The sequence below is a fragment of the Lissotriton vulgaris genome, chromosome 4_1 (assembly GCF_964263255.1).
Source record: "Lissotriton vulgaris chromosome 4_1, aLisVul1.2, whole genome shotgun sequence".
NCBI classification, from domain to species: Eukaryota; Metazoa; Chordata; class Amphibia; order Caudata; family Salamandridae; genus Lissotriton; species Lissotriton vulgaris.
Window position 1 is genome coordinate 1,064,616,442 of NC_141691.1, and position 16,678 is coordinate 1,064,633,119.

General features: G+C 51.4%; 1 protein-coding gene across 1 annotated transcript in view; it reads left to right on the plus strand.

Moving 5' to 3' along the window:
* The window catches only part of MARCHF6 (membrane associated ring-CH-type finger 6), a 1,612,715-nt gene that overhangs the window by 773,318 nt on the left and 822,719 nt on the right, over window positions 1-16,678 (plus strand). Inside the window, exon 18 of the mRNA XM_086965293.1 lies at window positions 8,164-8,301. Coding sequence (XP_086821419.1) covers window positions 8,164-8,301 — 138 coding nt within the window. The remainder of the gene's footprint in view (window positions 1-8,163; window positions 8,302-16,678) is intronic.

The following is a 16,678-nucleotide window of genomic DNA, read 5'->3' on the forward strand; positions in this document are numbered from 1 at the left end:
GGTCAAGACGGAGTTCAAGGTACGTATAGCGGAGCCACCACCATATTGGTTCCAAATCATCCTAGTCTCTGCATTAGGGGTTGGGTAAGTCGAAGCATAAGAAAAGGGGAAGTAGCATCGTTGCTCTTCGATTTCTCCTCGTCCGTCGACCGATCCGATGAGAAACGCAGGTGGTGCCACTCCCGCGGCTCCACGCATGGAGCCCGGAGGGTTGACTTCGGGCTTCCCTCCCTTTCCGGAACCCGGAGCGACTCCCGCCCTGCTTTGTACGTTGTACGAGGCAATGCATGCCATCTGTAGGTGGAACGACCATGCCTCCAGGTCACGCGGAGTCCGTTGGGGGGGACTAGGTCTTTGCTGCCACCGTCCCCGGCGCCACAGGCCCCCCTTGGATCCAGGCCTGGATCCAGATCGATGCCGGTTGATCTCATTACACCTACAACGGCGCCGCTTCCTACGGCACCACTACTGCGTTCGGTGTCGGTCGGCTTCCCGGCTGGCGTCGACCCCAGCCTTCAACTCAACGTGGACAGTGAGCCGAACCGGCGTTGGCGGATGCCGGATCCTGCGCCGATGGGTTCTTTGACCCTGCCCATTTTCTGCCAGATCAGCAGCCAGAGGAGGGTGAGGAGCACTGGGAGGGGTCAGGTGACCCTTTAACTGACTAGTTAGATGCTGAGCAGGACTGGAGAGAGGAACTGGGGGGTGCCAGTGGTCTTACTTCTCCCAACCTTGGCATGTTGTCTCCTCCTACCGTGGCAATGGAGGAGTAAGTGTCATTCGCAACGGTGTTGCGTAGGGCAGCTGAGGCTCTCAACCTCGAGCTTCCTACGATGGCAGTCAGGACTAACCTCCTGAATGAGGTGCTTTAACCGTCAGTGAGCTCTTCTGAGCCCCTGCTGCTGTTTAATGAGGCCCTCACGACGTCCTTTTGGACACGTGGTCCAGGCCCAACACGTGGTCTCCCATGGACAGGATGATCGCCTGACTTCCGGGCCCAGCTCCGGGCGACCACACTTTCCTCTCAACACCCCACCCCGTAGAGCTTGGTGGTCCAAGCCTCCACCTCCAAAAGCGCCCCCTACCGCTCCACCGGGAAGGGAATCCAAGAAGCTGGACCACCCTCTCTTCCACCAGCTTATGGCTGCGGTCCGTTAACACCGCATGTCTCTTTGGCCGTTATTCGCACTCAGTGTGGGATACAGTGGCACAAGTGCTGCCTCTGTGTCCAGAGGAGACCTGAGCAGAGCTCTCCCAGGCTGTTGCTGCCAAGAGAGATGCAGCAAAGTTTACGATCCGTTGAAGGCTGGACACCACCGACACTCTGGGCAGGACCATTTCAACGTCGGTAACGCTTCGGCGCTACGCCTGGATGAGGTCCACTGGTTTTACAGGGGATTTCCAAAAGACCTTGGTGGACATGCCCTTTGATGGCCATCGCCTTTTTGGCGACAAAGCAGACTACGCCCTAAAGTGCTTCAAGGACTCATGGGCTACGGCCAAGTCCTTGGGCCTCTCCTCCCATCCGGCGCAGTCTGCTTTTCGCCCCTCTCGTGACTACGGATGGGGTGCCCCGCCACGTCCCACCCAGGGCCACAGGCCGCAGCAAGTTAACCAACCTTCAGGGTGGCCGGGGACGTAGAAACCACTGTCGTCGTTCTTGGGGTCAGTCCACCAACCCCCCCCCCCCACCCACCCCCCACCCCCCACCCCCTCTGCAGAAGCCTCCAAACCCTCCTAGTCCGACCTTTCTGACCCATCAAACACCAGTGGTCGGCAGAATTCGCCATCACCTCCTCCACTGGCGCACCATCACTTTGGACAGGTGGGTTTTGCAGATAGTCCAAAGAGGCTACTCCCTCCCCTTCGAGACTACCTTCCAGCCATGCCACCGCGGTACCACCACATGACAGAGGATCATCTGGCCCTTCTACAGCAGGAAGTTACGGCTCTCCTGGCCTAGAGAGCCATCAAGCACGTTCCTGTCCCAGAAGTAGGTCGTTGTTGTTTGCCCACTACTTTCTGGTTCCCAAGAAGGACAAGGTCCTGGGTTCTATTTTGGACCTCAAGTACGTCAATTGCTTCCTCAGTAAGGAGAAGTTAAAGATGTTGACGCTTGCTCAGGTCTTGTCTGCCCTCGACCAGCAAAACTGGATGGTAGCGTTGGACTTGCACGACGCTTATTTTCACATCCCAGTCCTGCCGGCCCACCGGTGTTACCTATGGTTCACGGTAGGCCATGTGCACTCTGTTTTGTGTGCTCCCCTTTGGCCTTACCAGCACCCCTCGGATGTTCACAAAAGTGATGACGTGGTAGCGGCTCATCTGTGGAGATCAGGGGTTTCAGTCTTCCCCTTTCTCGACGACTGGCTGTTGAAGACGGGCTTGTCCCAGGCAGTTGTCTCCCACCTCCCGACTACGGCTGACCTCCTGCATTCGCTGGGGATCTCCATCAATGTGCCAAAGTCACACCTGATTCCGTCTCAGAAGCTCCTCTTTATCGGAGCGGTTCTGGACACAACGCGGTTTCTGGTCTATCCTGCCGAACAGCGAGTCTGGGATATTTGGGCTACAATTCCTCTATCCTGGGTTTTAGTCAGAATGACCCTGAGGCTGCTGGGTCTCGTGGCCTCCTGCATCATGCTGGTCGATCATGCCTGGTGGAATATGCGGTCTCTGCAGTGGGACCTGAAGTTACAGTGGGTGCAGCATCAGGTGAATCTGTCCGATTGAGTCCTGATCTCGGAGGGCACTGCTCAACAACTGCAGTGGTGGCTTACAAACCAGGATTGGGTCAATGGCAGATCCCTCTCCCTTCCCCATCCAGACCACACAGTGGTGACAGACGCATGCCTTCTGGGATGGGGCGGCCATATGGGAGAGGTGGAGATCCAGGACCTCTGGTCTCTGACGGAGTCCGGGCTTCACATCAACCTTCTGGAGCTCTGGGAGATTAGTCTTGCACTGAAGGCATTCCTTCCCTCTGTCCGGGGAAGAGTAGTGCAGGTGTTCACGGACAACATCACCACCATGTGGTATTGCAACAAACAGGGTGGGTACAGTCGTGGACCCTATGTCAGGAGGCCCTCCGCCTCTGGGCATGGCTGGAACATCAGGGAATTTCCTTGGTAGTTCAACACTTAGCCGGTTCTCTGACGCCAGGGCGGACGATCTCAGCCACAGGTAAATGATGGATCACGAATGGCATCTTCATTCGGAGATGGTGCAAGGTCTCTTTCAACAGTGGGGAGAGCCTTGGTTAGATTTTAGAATTTCCAAGGCAACACTCGCTCGGCGACGCTTTTCGTCGCAAGTGGAGTTGTGGTCTGTTGTACGCCTTTCCGCCTATATCACTTCTACCCAGACTGCTGAAGAAGATCAGGTGCGACCGGGCACAAGTCATTCTGATGGCTCCAGATTGGGTATGAAGAGTCTGGTTTCCCGAACGGCTCAAAATGGCCATCGATTTTCCGATCAGACTGCCTTTTCGGGATGATCTTCTGTCACAGCAGCCAGTGTCCACCTCCTTGCGTGGAGATTGAGCGGTGGCAGTTGACGTCTTTCGACCTGCCTCCTGAAGTCTGTGATGTAATCTTGGCAGCCACGCGTCCCTCCCCTAAGACCGTATACGCCTGCAGGTGGAACAAACTTGTGGCATGGTGCACAGCAATGGCTGTAGATCCCCTTTCTGCCCCTCTCTCTAAAGTACTCTTGTTTCTTCTCTCTTTAGCCCAGCAGCGCTCTGCTCTGGGCTCTATCAAGGGCTATCTTTCACCCATCTCTGCTTTCCTTCGGTTGCCAAATCAGCCTTCTCTTTTCAAGTCCCCGGTAGTTAACCATTTACTAAAAGGCTTAACGCATCTTTTTCCTTCAATCCCCTTCGTTATGCCTCAGTGGGACTTGTACCTTGTGCTAACCTATCTCATGTGTGCTGCCTTTGAGCCGCTGTATAACTGCCCTTTACTTCTTTTGACTCTTAAAACTGCTTTCCTGTTGGCCATCACTTCTGCTAGAAGGGTGATTGAGCTCCGGGCTCTTACTTCTATCCCTCCTTTCCTGTCTGTTCATCCGGACAAGGTGGTTCTCCGCACCCTTCCAGCCTTCCTTCCTAAGGTAGTCACTGCCTTCCACATCGGGCAGTCCATTACTTTGCCCACCTTCTTTCCGCATCCTTCAAAGGAGGAAGAAAGGCTCCACCGTCTGGACCCAAAACGTGCGTTCACCTTCTGTCTGGATCACACAAAACATTTTCGGGTGGATGATCAACTTTTTGCTGGTTAGGTGGGTGCAAAGAAGGGTCGGGCCGTACACAAATGTACAATTTTTCTAGGGGTCGTGTTGTGTATTAAGGCTGGTTACTCTCGGGCTAAAAAGGAGCCTCCAGTCTGGCTCCGCGCTCACTCCACCAGGGCGACGGCAGCCACTACTGTCTTGGGGAGGGGAGTGCCTCTGAATGACATCAGTCAGACAGCCACGAGGGCATCACTGCCAAACACTTGTGCCTGGACAGCCAAGTCCAGTAACGGCCTTCTTCGCCATTTGAGCTGAAAGAACTTAGGCCAAAGAAGAGGGGCAGAGAGAGGATCCACAGAACAGAACGGCCAAAGAAGCCTTCCCTCCGGACTTGGTTGCCCCTCTTTCTGAAGTTCTCTCTTTCTGAGATAACTGCTATATAGTCTATGCATGCATAGTTTCTGAGTTTCTTCTCTTCCTCTTTTATTTGGCCCCGTAGGGCTCTGCTCTGGGCACTATCAAGGGCTATTTCTTAGCCGTTTCTGCCTCCCTTTGGCTTTCAGATCAGCCTTCTCTTTTCAAGTCCCCGGTTGGTAATCGATTCTTGAAAGGCATAACTCATCCCTTTCCTCCTATTCTTTTTGTTATGCCTCAGTAGGACTTGAATCTAGTCTTAAGTTAATGTGCTCTCATGATTTGTACCGGAATAACTGCTCACCCTTCTTCACCTTTGTTTGTTCCAATAAAGGTTTTAAATAAAAAATAAAAAACGAATAAAAAAAGTTAATGGGCGCTCCGTTTAAGCCACTTCACAACTGTCCTTTAATGCTTATAACTCTCGAAACTGCATTCCTGGTGGCCATCACTTCATCACTTCTGCCAGGCGAGTGAGTAAGCTCCAGGCTCTTTCTTCAAACCCTCCTTTTCTTTTGGTGCATCCGGACAAAGTTGTCCTCTGAACCTGTCCATCTTTTCTGCTAAAGGTTGTCACTGCCTTTCACATTGGGCAGATCATAACTTTTCCCACCTTCTTTCCTGCTCCTCATCCTTCCAAGGAGGAATAGAGGCTCTACCGTCTGGACCCAAAACGTGCATTGTCTTTTTATCTGGACTGCACAAAACAGTTCCAGGTGAATGACCAGCTCTTTTTTGGCTACGTGGGCACCAAAATAGGTCAGGCCGTACACAAACGGACTATCTCTTGGTGGGTCTTTTTGTGTATTAAGGCATGTTATTCCCTGGTGAAAAAGGAGCCTCCAGTGGGGTTCTGTGCCCATTCCACCAGGGCGACTGCAGCAGCTTTAGGGCGAGGAGTTCCTCTGAACGATATCTGTCAGGCAGCTACGTGGGCATTGTTTCACACCTTTACAAAACACTACTGCCTGGACAGTCCAATCCGGAGAGACGGCTTCTTTGGCCGTTCTGTTCTCCTGGACTGTTAGAAATGGGATCCCTGGCTGGCCAGGGCTTGCGCTAAAGTCAGTCCGAGACAACCACTCCTAAGTCAGGGCAAGGGAGTTACACGCCAAGATAACCCCTGCTCACCCTCTAGGTAACGTGGCGCGAGCGGCAAGGCTAAACTCTGAGGCAATGTGAGTTCAGTATTTGCGCACGCACCCCAGCAACAACACCCAAGGCCCACCACAAAGGAAACTCCACACAAGGTTATATATAAAAATAGCCTTTGTATTATACCAAAACACATTAGATAAACACACACTTTACAATGTGCCAACAGGTACGGGCATAATTTACAGGGGATTATGTACAGGACAGGGCCACATGGACCACTGTCAGGAATCAGCACTTTTAGAACTTAGCACTTGGTAGAATTAGCACTTAGAACATGGAATGTAAAATCACTTTAGAACACAACCAGTAACTACCGGTAACCAGGACCTCCTTAGCACCACCTGTACTAGGAGAACAACCACCTAAGTATCACAATACCTGTAGGGGTATAAGCACATAACACATGATGCATAACATACATTCAGAGGTGTAAGGAACAAGGCACATGATGCATAAACAACACATTCAGAGGTGCAGGGAAGGAAAACACATGATGCCTAAACAACATTCAGAGGTGTTTCAAAGAACACAATTGCGCAAAAATAACATTAGTCACCACCTGTGACTGTCCCTAGGCCAACTGGCCTCTCTAGGGCTAGGCCGCCCTGTGTCCCAGTGTCAGGGGCCTAAACGTAGCAGTTGCCCACAAAGTGCTGGGCAACTGGTGAAAACAATGGTGGGGCAATGTTGGAGCATTCCAGGCTCTGCACCAAGCATGTGTGTCCCCAGGAGCCTCGTGGCTCTAAACAAACAGAATGGCCCTCCCGAGCCTCTCAGGGCACGTAAAACAAATATGCCCCCTTGAGCCTCTGTGGGGTCGCCAAACAGAGAAATGCTGCCTGGAGCCTCTCGTGGGCTTTGCAGAGCAACTCGAATTGCCCCCTGAGCCTCTTGGCTCGAACGAAGAATGATGTAACCTGAGCCCCTCTGGGCTCCTCACTCCTTCCGGGCTGTGACGAACAAATACCCCGCGGGAGTCCCCCAGCCCTTCTACACTCACCTCGGGGGACTCTGCAGGCGTTGGGGTCCTTCTCTGCGGGGCTCGCAGGGAGAGTCAGGTCCTTGCACTGGAGGGGCGGGGCGGGCACTGGTAATGTGCCCCGACGCCCCCGCCTCTCCCTTAGAACCACTCACCGGGTCTGCTCCGGTCGCGCTAGGCTGTGGAGGCGATGTGGGCTCCCGTCCTCCTTTCTGCTTCCTTTGCTCGTGGCGGTGACGTAGGCTCAGGCGTCACCGTCACCTTGGCAACTCTTCCGTCCTCACCGGGGAAGCCTGGCCATGTCCCGCCGCAGCATGCCTGACTTCCGGGGTCGCGGCTGCGGCCAATAGCAGCGCGGCCCTGGGGTGGGGAGGCAGGACAGCGCCTCACGAAGGATCGGCAGGCGCAGTGAGGCGGGTCTGAAGAGTGGTGGGCTCCCTCGAATTTAAATGTAACGCCAGGTGGGCACTCGCTAGAGGGGCATGAATCGGCAAAATAACGGAGTGGGCTCCCGCGCCGCTCCTCACGCAAGATGCGGGCCAAATAAATGCCGGGTGGGAACCAGCTTTAGTAATTAAGGCGCTCCGAGGCGCCAGAGGCCAGTAAACGCGCTCCCAGCGCTAAAGGACAGCACAAGTCCAGGAAATCTATAACTAACCTGTTTCTTTCAGGTGAACAAGTTACTAACCTTCGGTAATGATATATCTGTAAGAAACATTAGTTAGTTATAGATTCCTTACCACCCCAACCATCCTCCCCGTTCTGCAAACTGATTTGTAGGGTTAAGGATATCTTTTCAGGGCCCTAGTTTTTTGCACCAGTGGTCAGTGTCTTGCATGGCTTTGTGTTTCTGGCGCGGAAAGTTGTGTACAGAACTGACGTTAGCGCGCGAGGACGCTGTCTCAGTAGCTACCGCGACGTCATCACAGAGACACGATGCCAACGACGGACGCGGAGCCGACTGACGCCACCTTCCGACACGCAGAGGTACTGCTGATGAAAAACTTTCGGGATCCAGTCAGACGTCTTGGAGGAAGGAATGCCCACAAGATAACAAATAAGAAGCTTGTAAATGAGTGTGACAATGAAGCCAATCAATGGTAAGATGTGGGTAGACTTTAAGCTCACTATAAGCTGACAATACGTTTTGCAGCAGACAGCACATGCACTGTTTAGTAGGTGAGACCGAAAAATAACAGGAAAACCTATTTAATCAGAAATGTACACAATTTATCATATTTAATTTGATTTCCCTAGTCAGGAAGTGTTTTCAGCAATCACAGAAAAGTGCTATATAATGAAGAGTGTCTTGTACATTGCTTGAAAACTTTGCTTTCTAATGGATGTGTTTGTAATAATTTTTATTTCAAAATTTTCAGTGATGCACCAGTCAGTGAACTTTCATTGGAGCTCCTTTTGCTGCAAGTTGTTTTGCCAGCTTTGCTAGAACAGGGGCATACAAGACAATGGTTGAAAGGCCTTGTACGAGCATGGACTGTTACAGCTGGATATTTACTGTACGTATAACGGCTGACTTAATTGTGTTTCTTAACGTTTGCTAGATTGTTTGTCGCATTGAATGAAAATAAAAATGTCTCTCGTCGGTCACCTTCACTCTTCACATCGTACAGCAACCTCACCACCCAATGACGCCTAAGGAGAGTAACTGTCTGTTTAAGGTGGAAAGATGAAGGGCTCTGCCAAGCAGCATACACAATATTTGCCCACTTACTTGTCCAAGTATGCCTACTCCACAGTACCACAACTCCATTTATCACAAGCAACAGGGTACCGTGCAGTAGGAGGGAATACTAATATGGATGCCCTTTCTGATTTAAATACACTCACTTTACGGAATATCTTTTAGGACAGTGTTTAACCCTTTAGCTCTGGAGAAACAAAAAGTAAATAAAGTTACCCACCATATGTGATTACCAACAGCTTCCCTAAACAGTATACTTAAAATTAACTTTTTGTTGGCACATATTTGGAGACTATTTTTTTTAGGTGAACAGACAACACTATATCTAGCAGGTCTGCAGCCTCCTTCGACAGGCAGCTTTATCACTGTTTAGGCTAATTTAAGTTTTCTATTGCTTTTGCTTTAATTTTAAAGTCTACGTTTAAATTGGCCATATTATAAACTGCGCAAAATCGAATAGGTAAAGTATTTGGGTAGTATGAGGAAAATATTTTTAAAACCGTCTAGCTGTTATCCAAAGTGAGACACACAGTAACAAAATTTGAATATTTTCCAGTTACTGGATCAAGTGACACATGGTCATCAAATTTTCATATTTGTCTGCCCTTACTCAGAGGGAGTTCGAAGCCTGTCCAAAGTGCTGAATTCATTAACAGTAAAAGTATATCCCACAACTGTGGGTACACACCAACAGTCGTGGGATATGGATTTCCAGTTATATCTTTCCATTTTTGAATGAATTTAGAACTGAATTTTGTCGCTTAAATGTCACTGTTTTATATATATATATATATATCACCTACACCTCCTCCAAAGGAAAGAGCACTGACCACAGGGAAGATGCAAGAAATCACATTATTGAGGAAATGTCCCGGGCGAATGCATTTCGGCGTGTTGGCCTTCTTCAGCGTCCCTCTTCAACTGTAAGTGCTGCGGCTTTGGCGATCCTGCCTCCATGCTGATATATGTGCCTTGCTCCGCCCCCTGATGAAATTAGGCACTCCCTAGCAGTCCTGCGCGGAAGGACTACCTGACCCACAATGCCTCGGTTTGGTGCATCGCGGGATTGGGGATGCTCGCCTCGGGTGACACTTTCTGGAGTGGCAGTCGGTGGCAGGCGCAGACATCAAACTTGCTGAGAGGTGGGGCAAATCCACAGTTCAATGCCCCCTCGGGTCTCCCCTGATACCGCCACAACCCCTCCACATGAACTCTTCTGCGGGGGCAGCACAGGAATCCCGGTTGCCCAAGTAGGAGAAATGAATATCTCCGAACCGAGTATCCTCCATGCGTTGAGGTGTGTTCAAACGTGATCATCTGAAAGAGACACGTTAGTGATAGATTCCTTACCTTAGAATATCCCCAGGCGTCAGACTGGATCCGGAAATATTTGCGTAGCAATACCCCTGCATGTCGGTAGGCGTCGTCCGCGGCTCCGCGTCCGTCGTCTGCAGCGCCGGAATGACGTCGTTGGAGTACTAAGACGCCGCTCATGCGCACTGACGTCAGTTCTTTTTTTCCGCGCCAGCTAGCGCAGATCCGGAGAAGCTCTACCCCTAGTAATTTGTTGACTAAACTTTTTGATCTTTTTGATCATTTCTATCCTCGAGTCTTCGACTCTATCGGTGCCGGTAGGGATGCCCGGGTTCAAACCCTGTTCGAAGTGCGACCGACTGATGTCGGTTACGGACCCCCATCGCCGGTGCCTGAAGTGTTTAGGCCTCGACCACGACGACCGCACCTGCTCCGACTGCCGGGCCCTGACGTCTAAAGCCAGGCTGGAGCGGTCCCGCAAGCGACTCGAGCTCCGGCAGTCGGCCCCGCGCCGTTCCAGGTCCCGGTCCCACGGGAGGTCGAGGGGCCGGTCGCGGGGTCGGAGTCATCGCAGCTCCGGACGGGTGACGAGGGAGATTGGGAGGGGTCTGAGGACCCTCTGGCACTGGAGTGCCAGTCTCAACAGGACTGGACATATGAGCTTAGGGAGGCCAGTGGTGTTGACACTTCGCCAGACACTGGATTTGTCTCCCCTCCAACCGTGGCTTCGGAGGAGGGGTCTACTTAGTGTAGTGTTGACGAAGGCGGCCAAGGCCTTAAACCTTGAGCTCCCCGTCACAGCCATGAGACTAACCTCTTCATTGAGGTCCTCAAACCGCAGTCAAGCTCCAGCGAGCCTCTGCTGCCGTTCAATGAGGCCTTGTGTGACGTTCTTATGGGCACTTGGTCCGCCTGTGGATAGGAACGTGGCCAGACGCTACTGCCCGGCACCGGGCGACCCTTGCTTTTTGTCCACCCATCCCACCCCCGAGAGCCTGGTTATCGAGGCCTCCACTTCCCAGACCGATTCCCGTCTGCTCCGCCCGATCGGGAATCCAAGAGATATGATTAGTTCAGGAAGAAAGTATTCTCGTCCCTAAGCTTAGTGCTGCGGTCTGTCAATACCGCCTGTCTCATGGGTCGCTACACCCACACCCTGTGTGATGCGGTCGCGGACGTGCTGCCACAATGTCCGGAGGAGGTCCGGAGGAGATGCAGCGCGATATTCCATCTGGTGTGGGCTGGATACCACGGACTCACTGGGAAGGGCGATGGCAACGACAGTGACTGTTCGACCCCACGCCTGGTTGAGGTCCGCCAACTTTTCGGCCGATGTCCAGGCCACACTTCTGGACATGCCGTTCGATGGCCGTCGGCTCTTTGGCGACAAGGTAGTCCATGCGCTTGAGCGTTTTAAGGCCTCCAGGGCTACGGCCAAGTCCTTGGGCCTCTCCGCCACATGCCAGCAATCGGGTGTCTTTCGCTCCTTTCGTGGCAAAGGAAGGGGCGCCCCCACACGAGCTGCCAGCCACGCACCGCAGAATGTTCAACAGCGCAGTGGCAGCCGTGGAAACCGCCGTGGCGGCAGTCGGGGACAACAGCGAGGCCAGTCCACACCTCCCTCTGCAGCACCTGCCTCAAAACCTTCCTAGTCCGAGTTTTCAGGCCCATGTGACGCCAGTGGGAGGCAGGGTTTGCCATCACCTCTCCCACTGGCGCACTGTCACGTCGGACAGGTGGGTGCTGCAGATCGTCCGAAGGGGCTACTCCCTCCCCTTCGAGGCGACCCGTCCAGCCATGCCACCGCAATTCCACCGCATGTCGGGGGATCACTTGCAACTTCTGCAAGAGGAAGTCACAGCCCTCTTGGCCAAGGGGGCCATAGAGCGTGTTCCTGGGCCAGAAGTAGGGTGTGGTTGTTACTCCCACTACTTTCTGGTACCCAAGAAGGGCAAAGGGGGCCTACTCCCTATCTTGGACCTACGGAACGCTAACGGCTTCCTCCGAAAGGAGAAGTTCAAGATGCTGACTTTGGCTCAGGTCTTAACTGCCCTGGACCCTGGAGACTGGCTGGTAGCGTTGGACTTGCAGGACGCTTATTTTCACATCCCCGTCCTGCCGGCCCACTGGCGTTACCTGCGGTTCACGGTAGTGCACAAGCACTTTCAGTTTACCGTGCTCCCCTTCGGCCTTACCAGCGCCCCACGGGTGTTCACGAAGGTGATAGCTGTGGTCGCAGCTCATCTGCGCAGGTTAGGGGTGTCAGTCTTCCCCTACCTCGACGACTGGTTGTTGAAGGCGGGCTCGCCCCAGACAGTAGTCAGCCACCTCCAGACTACGGCCGACCTCCTGCACTTGCTGGGGTTCTACATCAACGTGCCGAAGTCGCACCTGTGTCCCTCTCAGAAGCTCCTCTTCATCGGAGCGGTTCTAGACTCGGCGCAGTTTCGGGTTTATCCACCCAAACAGCGGGTTCGGGATATTCAGGCTCTGAATCCGATCTTTCCACCTTTATCCCGAGTCTCGGTCAGGTTGACGCTGTGGCTTCTGGGGCTGATGGCCTCCTGCATCCTTCCGGTGCATCACGCCCTGTGGCAGATGCGGGCTCTGCAGTGGGACCTGAAGTTTCAGTGGGTCCAGCATCAGGGCAACTTGTCCGACCATGTCTTGATCTCGGAGGGCACTGCAAGACAGCTGCAGTGGTGGCTCACGGACCGCGAATGGGTCAGTGGCAGATCCCTCTCCCTACCCCACCCGGATCACGTAGTTGTGACGGACACGTCCCTCCAGGGCTGGGGAGGCCACATGGGAGAGGCGGAGATCAGAGGCCTCTGGTCTCCGGCGGAGTCCCGGCTCCATATCAACCTTTTGGAGCTGCGGGCGATCCGACTAGCACTGAAGGCATTCCTCCCCTCTGTCCGTGGGAGTGTAGTGCAGGTGCTCACGGACAACACCACCGCCATGTGGTACTGCAACAAACAGGGCGGGGTGGGGTCGTGGACCCTATGCCAGGAGGCTCTGCGCCTCTGGCAGTGGCTAGAACATCAGGGCGTGACCCTGGTGGTTCAACACCTGGCAGGTTCTCTGAATGCCAGGGCGTGCACACTCAGCCGTCGGTTCATGATGGATCGCGAATGGGGTCTGAACTCGGACGTGGCGCAAGGCCTCTTTCAGCAATGGGGAGAGCCTTGGTTAGATCTATTCGCCACAGAAGAGAACGCGCAATGTCATCAGTTCTGCGCGTTGGAATTTTCAAGGCGCCACTTGCTCGGAGATGCGAGTGGAGTTGCGGTCTATTGTACGCCTTTCCGCCTATACCACTTCTGCCCAGAGTGCTGAAGAAGATCAGGCGCAACCGGGCCCAGGTTATTCTTGTGGCTCCGGACTGGGCAGGAAGATGCTGGTGTCCCGAGCTACTCAGCATGTTAGTCGATCCCCCGATTCGTCTGCCTCTTCGGGAGGACCTTCTGTCGCAGCAGCAGGGGCGGTTCTGCACCCGAGCCTGTCCAGTCTCCACCTACAAGCTTGGAGATTGAGCGGCGGCAGTTGAGGCCATTTGACTTGCCTCCCGAAGTCTGTGATATCATTCTGGCAGCCAGGCGTCCCTCCACGAAGTCGGTATATGCCTGCAGGTGGAACAGATTTGTGGCATGGTGCACAGCAAAGGCTGTGGACCCACTCTCTGCACCCCTTTCTGAGTTTCTCCTCTTTCTTCTTTCTCTTGCCCAGCAGGGCTCTGCTCTGGGCACTCTCAAGGGGTACCTTTCTGCCCTTTCCGCCTTCTTACGGCTACCTGATCAGCCTTCCTTGTTCAAGTCCCCCATTGTAAATAGGTTTTTGAAGGGCATCACACACATGTTCCTTCCTGTTCCCTTCGTGATGCCTCAGCGGGACTTGAATCTTGTACTTACTTACCTAATGTGTGCTCCCTTGAAGCCGCTCCATAACTGTCCTCTCCGTCTTCTTACTTTGAAGACTGCTTTCCTGGTGGCCATCACCTCTGCCAGGAGAGTGAGTGAGCTCCAGGCTTTCTTCTGCACCTCCTTTCCTCTCTGTCCATCCGGACAAGGTTGTGTTGCGGACGAGACACCCTTTCCTGCCCAAGGTTGTCACGGCCTTCCACATCGGGCAGTCTATTACCTTGCCCACCTTCTTTCCGCCTCCGCATCCCTCGAAAGAGGAAGAGAGGCTCCACCGTCTGGACCCAAAACGTGCGCTCTCTTACTCTCTGGATCGCACACACCAGTTCCGGGTGGATGGCCAAGTCTTTGTTGGTTACGTGAGTGCTAAGAAGGGAAAGGCGGTGCACAAGCGGCCCATCTCGCGGTGGATCATCTTGTGTATTCAGGCATGTTACTCCATGGCCAAAAGGGAGCCCCCTGCTGGATTGCGGGCTCATTCTACTCGGGCCACGGCGACTACAACTGCCCTGGGCCGAGAAGTGCCCTTGCAGGACATTTGCCAGGGAGCTACGTGGGCCTCGCGGCACACGTTTGAAAGACACTACTGCCTGGACAGCCAAGTCCGGAGGGATGGCTTCTTTGGCCGTTCCGTCCTCCAGGACTTTCTGGTGTGATTATTGGTTCGCAGACCAACCACCGGGGTTGGTATTGCTGGGGTATCTATTCTAAGATAAGGAATCTATCACTAACGTGTCTCTTTCAGATGCACAAGTTACTACTTGTGTAAAGATATATCTGTAAGAGACATTAGTTAGTGATAGATTCCTTACCGACTCACCCATCCTCCCCGTTCTGTGAACCGATATCTAGGGTTAAGGTCATCCCCTTTCAGGGCCCTACTCTCCTACATGGTAAAACAGCTGGCTTCACATGCCATAAATAGTTTAGCCTAAAGACTGCTTTTGTCTACGCTACTAGGATAGCTGGTCTTTAAGGTTGACTTACAACCAATCACCATAAGGGTTGTTTGGACTGATACAAGGTGGTCACTAGAACTAGTGAACATCATATATCAGGCCAACTTCTCACAATCACAATGTAAAGGGCAGTGAGGACGCAGTTGTCTCAGTACCATATACCAAAAAGGCCCACTTGAGCAGAATTGTAACCACCACCCATAAACTCCCATCCTCTTGAAAATGTTATGCACTTATCCAAATGCGAATTTTGCACACATTTAGCAGATTTGCACAAATAATGAATAGAAATTATAATATCGAACCAGGAATTTACATTTTAGGTACAATGAATACTTATTGGTTTTAATGATATTTATTTATTTGCGGAAATTTGCACACTAAATGTTTTTAGTTATAGAGGAATCTAGCAGTAAAAACTTATGTTTTTGAATGCGGGTGATGAGATGGGTAATGATATTTATACGACAGTGCCAGAAAAAATCTTTTTAAGAACATTATGTGTGTATATTATCAATATGTGTCACCCTTCAGAATTATCGTTTTTGAGACAAGGCATCAGTATGTTTTTCATGTCTACAGGCCCGGTGGTCAGTTGACCTGTTTGTGCACTATAAAAACTGTGGTGATAGGCTAACCATGTCATGTGATCAAGGGCCCGAAACGCGTCATGGCGGAGAGAGAAATGCACGAGTAAAAGATTGCAAACTCACCTGGATGGGTCCGGTTCGTTTTTATCCTGGCTGAAACGGATGATTTAACGAAGTTCCTGGAATATATATATAATATATAAATATATATATATATATATAACTGTTCGTTTGTTCAAAATCTTAAATCTCCGACAGTTTTGAAATTTGGACCCAATGTTACATTCGAATACGCGTGTGTTTTTATATATAGATGTCACACCTGTGACAGGTAAAAGGCGCCGGAACGGAAAGTTGCCGGTTGATCTGACCTCAGGACGAATTTCATTGCTTAATAACTTCTGCAATTTAGCCACGTCAAAAGAAGAATTGGTTGAAAAAGTATTTCCCAATAGTCAAACCAATTATAAGACTCACGACTGGCTGAGTGAACAAGCTATTCTTGGTGCCAAGAACAAAGACTTCTACGAACTTAACAATTTTATTCAGTCTAACATTCAAAGCGAGGAAGTCACATACAAGTCGTTTGACACACTGTTGTGGAAGCAGATGAAGCGGTTAATTATACAACAGAATTTTTGAATTCACTCGATCTGCCTGGGATGCCACCGCACGTACTGCAATTGAAAATCAGCGTGCCAATTATCATGTTGCAAAATATCAACCAGCACGGATAAGTCTAACTCCGAAGAAGGAGTCTGAGACATCCTAGAGGGAAGAGAAGACTGAAGGAAGCTGGCTCTGTATAAACTGTACCAAAGTAAGGTATAATGTGCACAGAGTCAAGTGGTTCCCCATAGGCTAAAGTAGATAATACTAAAAGCACTATTTGTGGAAGTGTGGTCGAGCAGTTAGGCTTATCAGAGGGCAGTTTTAAGCATTTATTGTACACACTCAGACAAGAAATGATTGCACTCACTAAAAGACCGAATCCAGACCAATTGTTTTGCATTCAGTTATTACTTTATTATTTTAATTTTAGAACCAAGAGGAGCTCAGTTACAGATAAGTAACAGTTTACAAGTACAAATACTTTTCGAATACAGTAGGAATTGTTTTACAAGGCAATATACAATGCTTTACAGTAGTAAAAAAAAAAAAAACTTTAGTGTTATTGATTTATAACAGTAGAACTTTGTAATAGAAATAGATAGACCTTTGAATGCAATAGGTTTGTGAATGTGTTTGAATCCTATGGGAGGAAAACGCTGTTATGCTTCAACAGGTAAGTACACAACTTGCTCTTCCAGTCTTCAGAGGTTTAGACCAACACTGTGCAAGGTCCAGTTTAAGGTAAGTGCTGCACCATCAAGCCACTGGGTCGGCCAGGTGCAGAGGTCATTGGGACC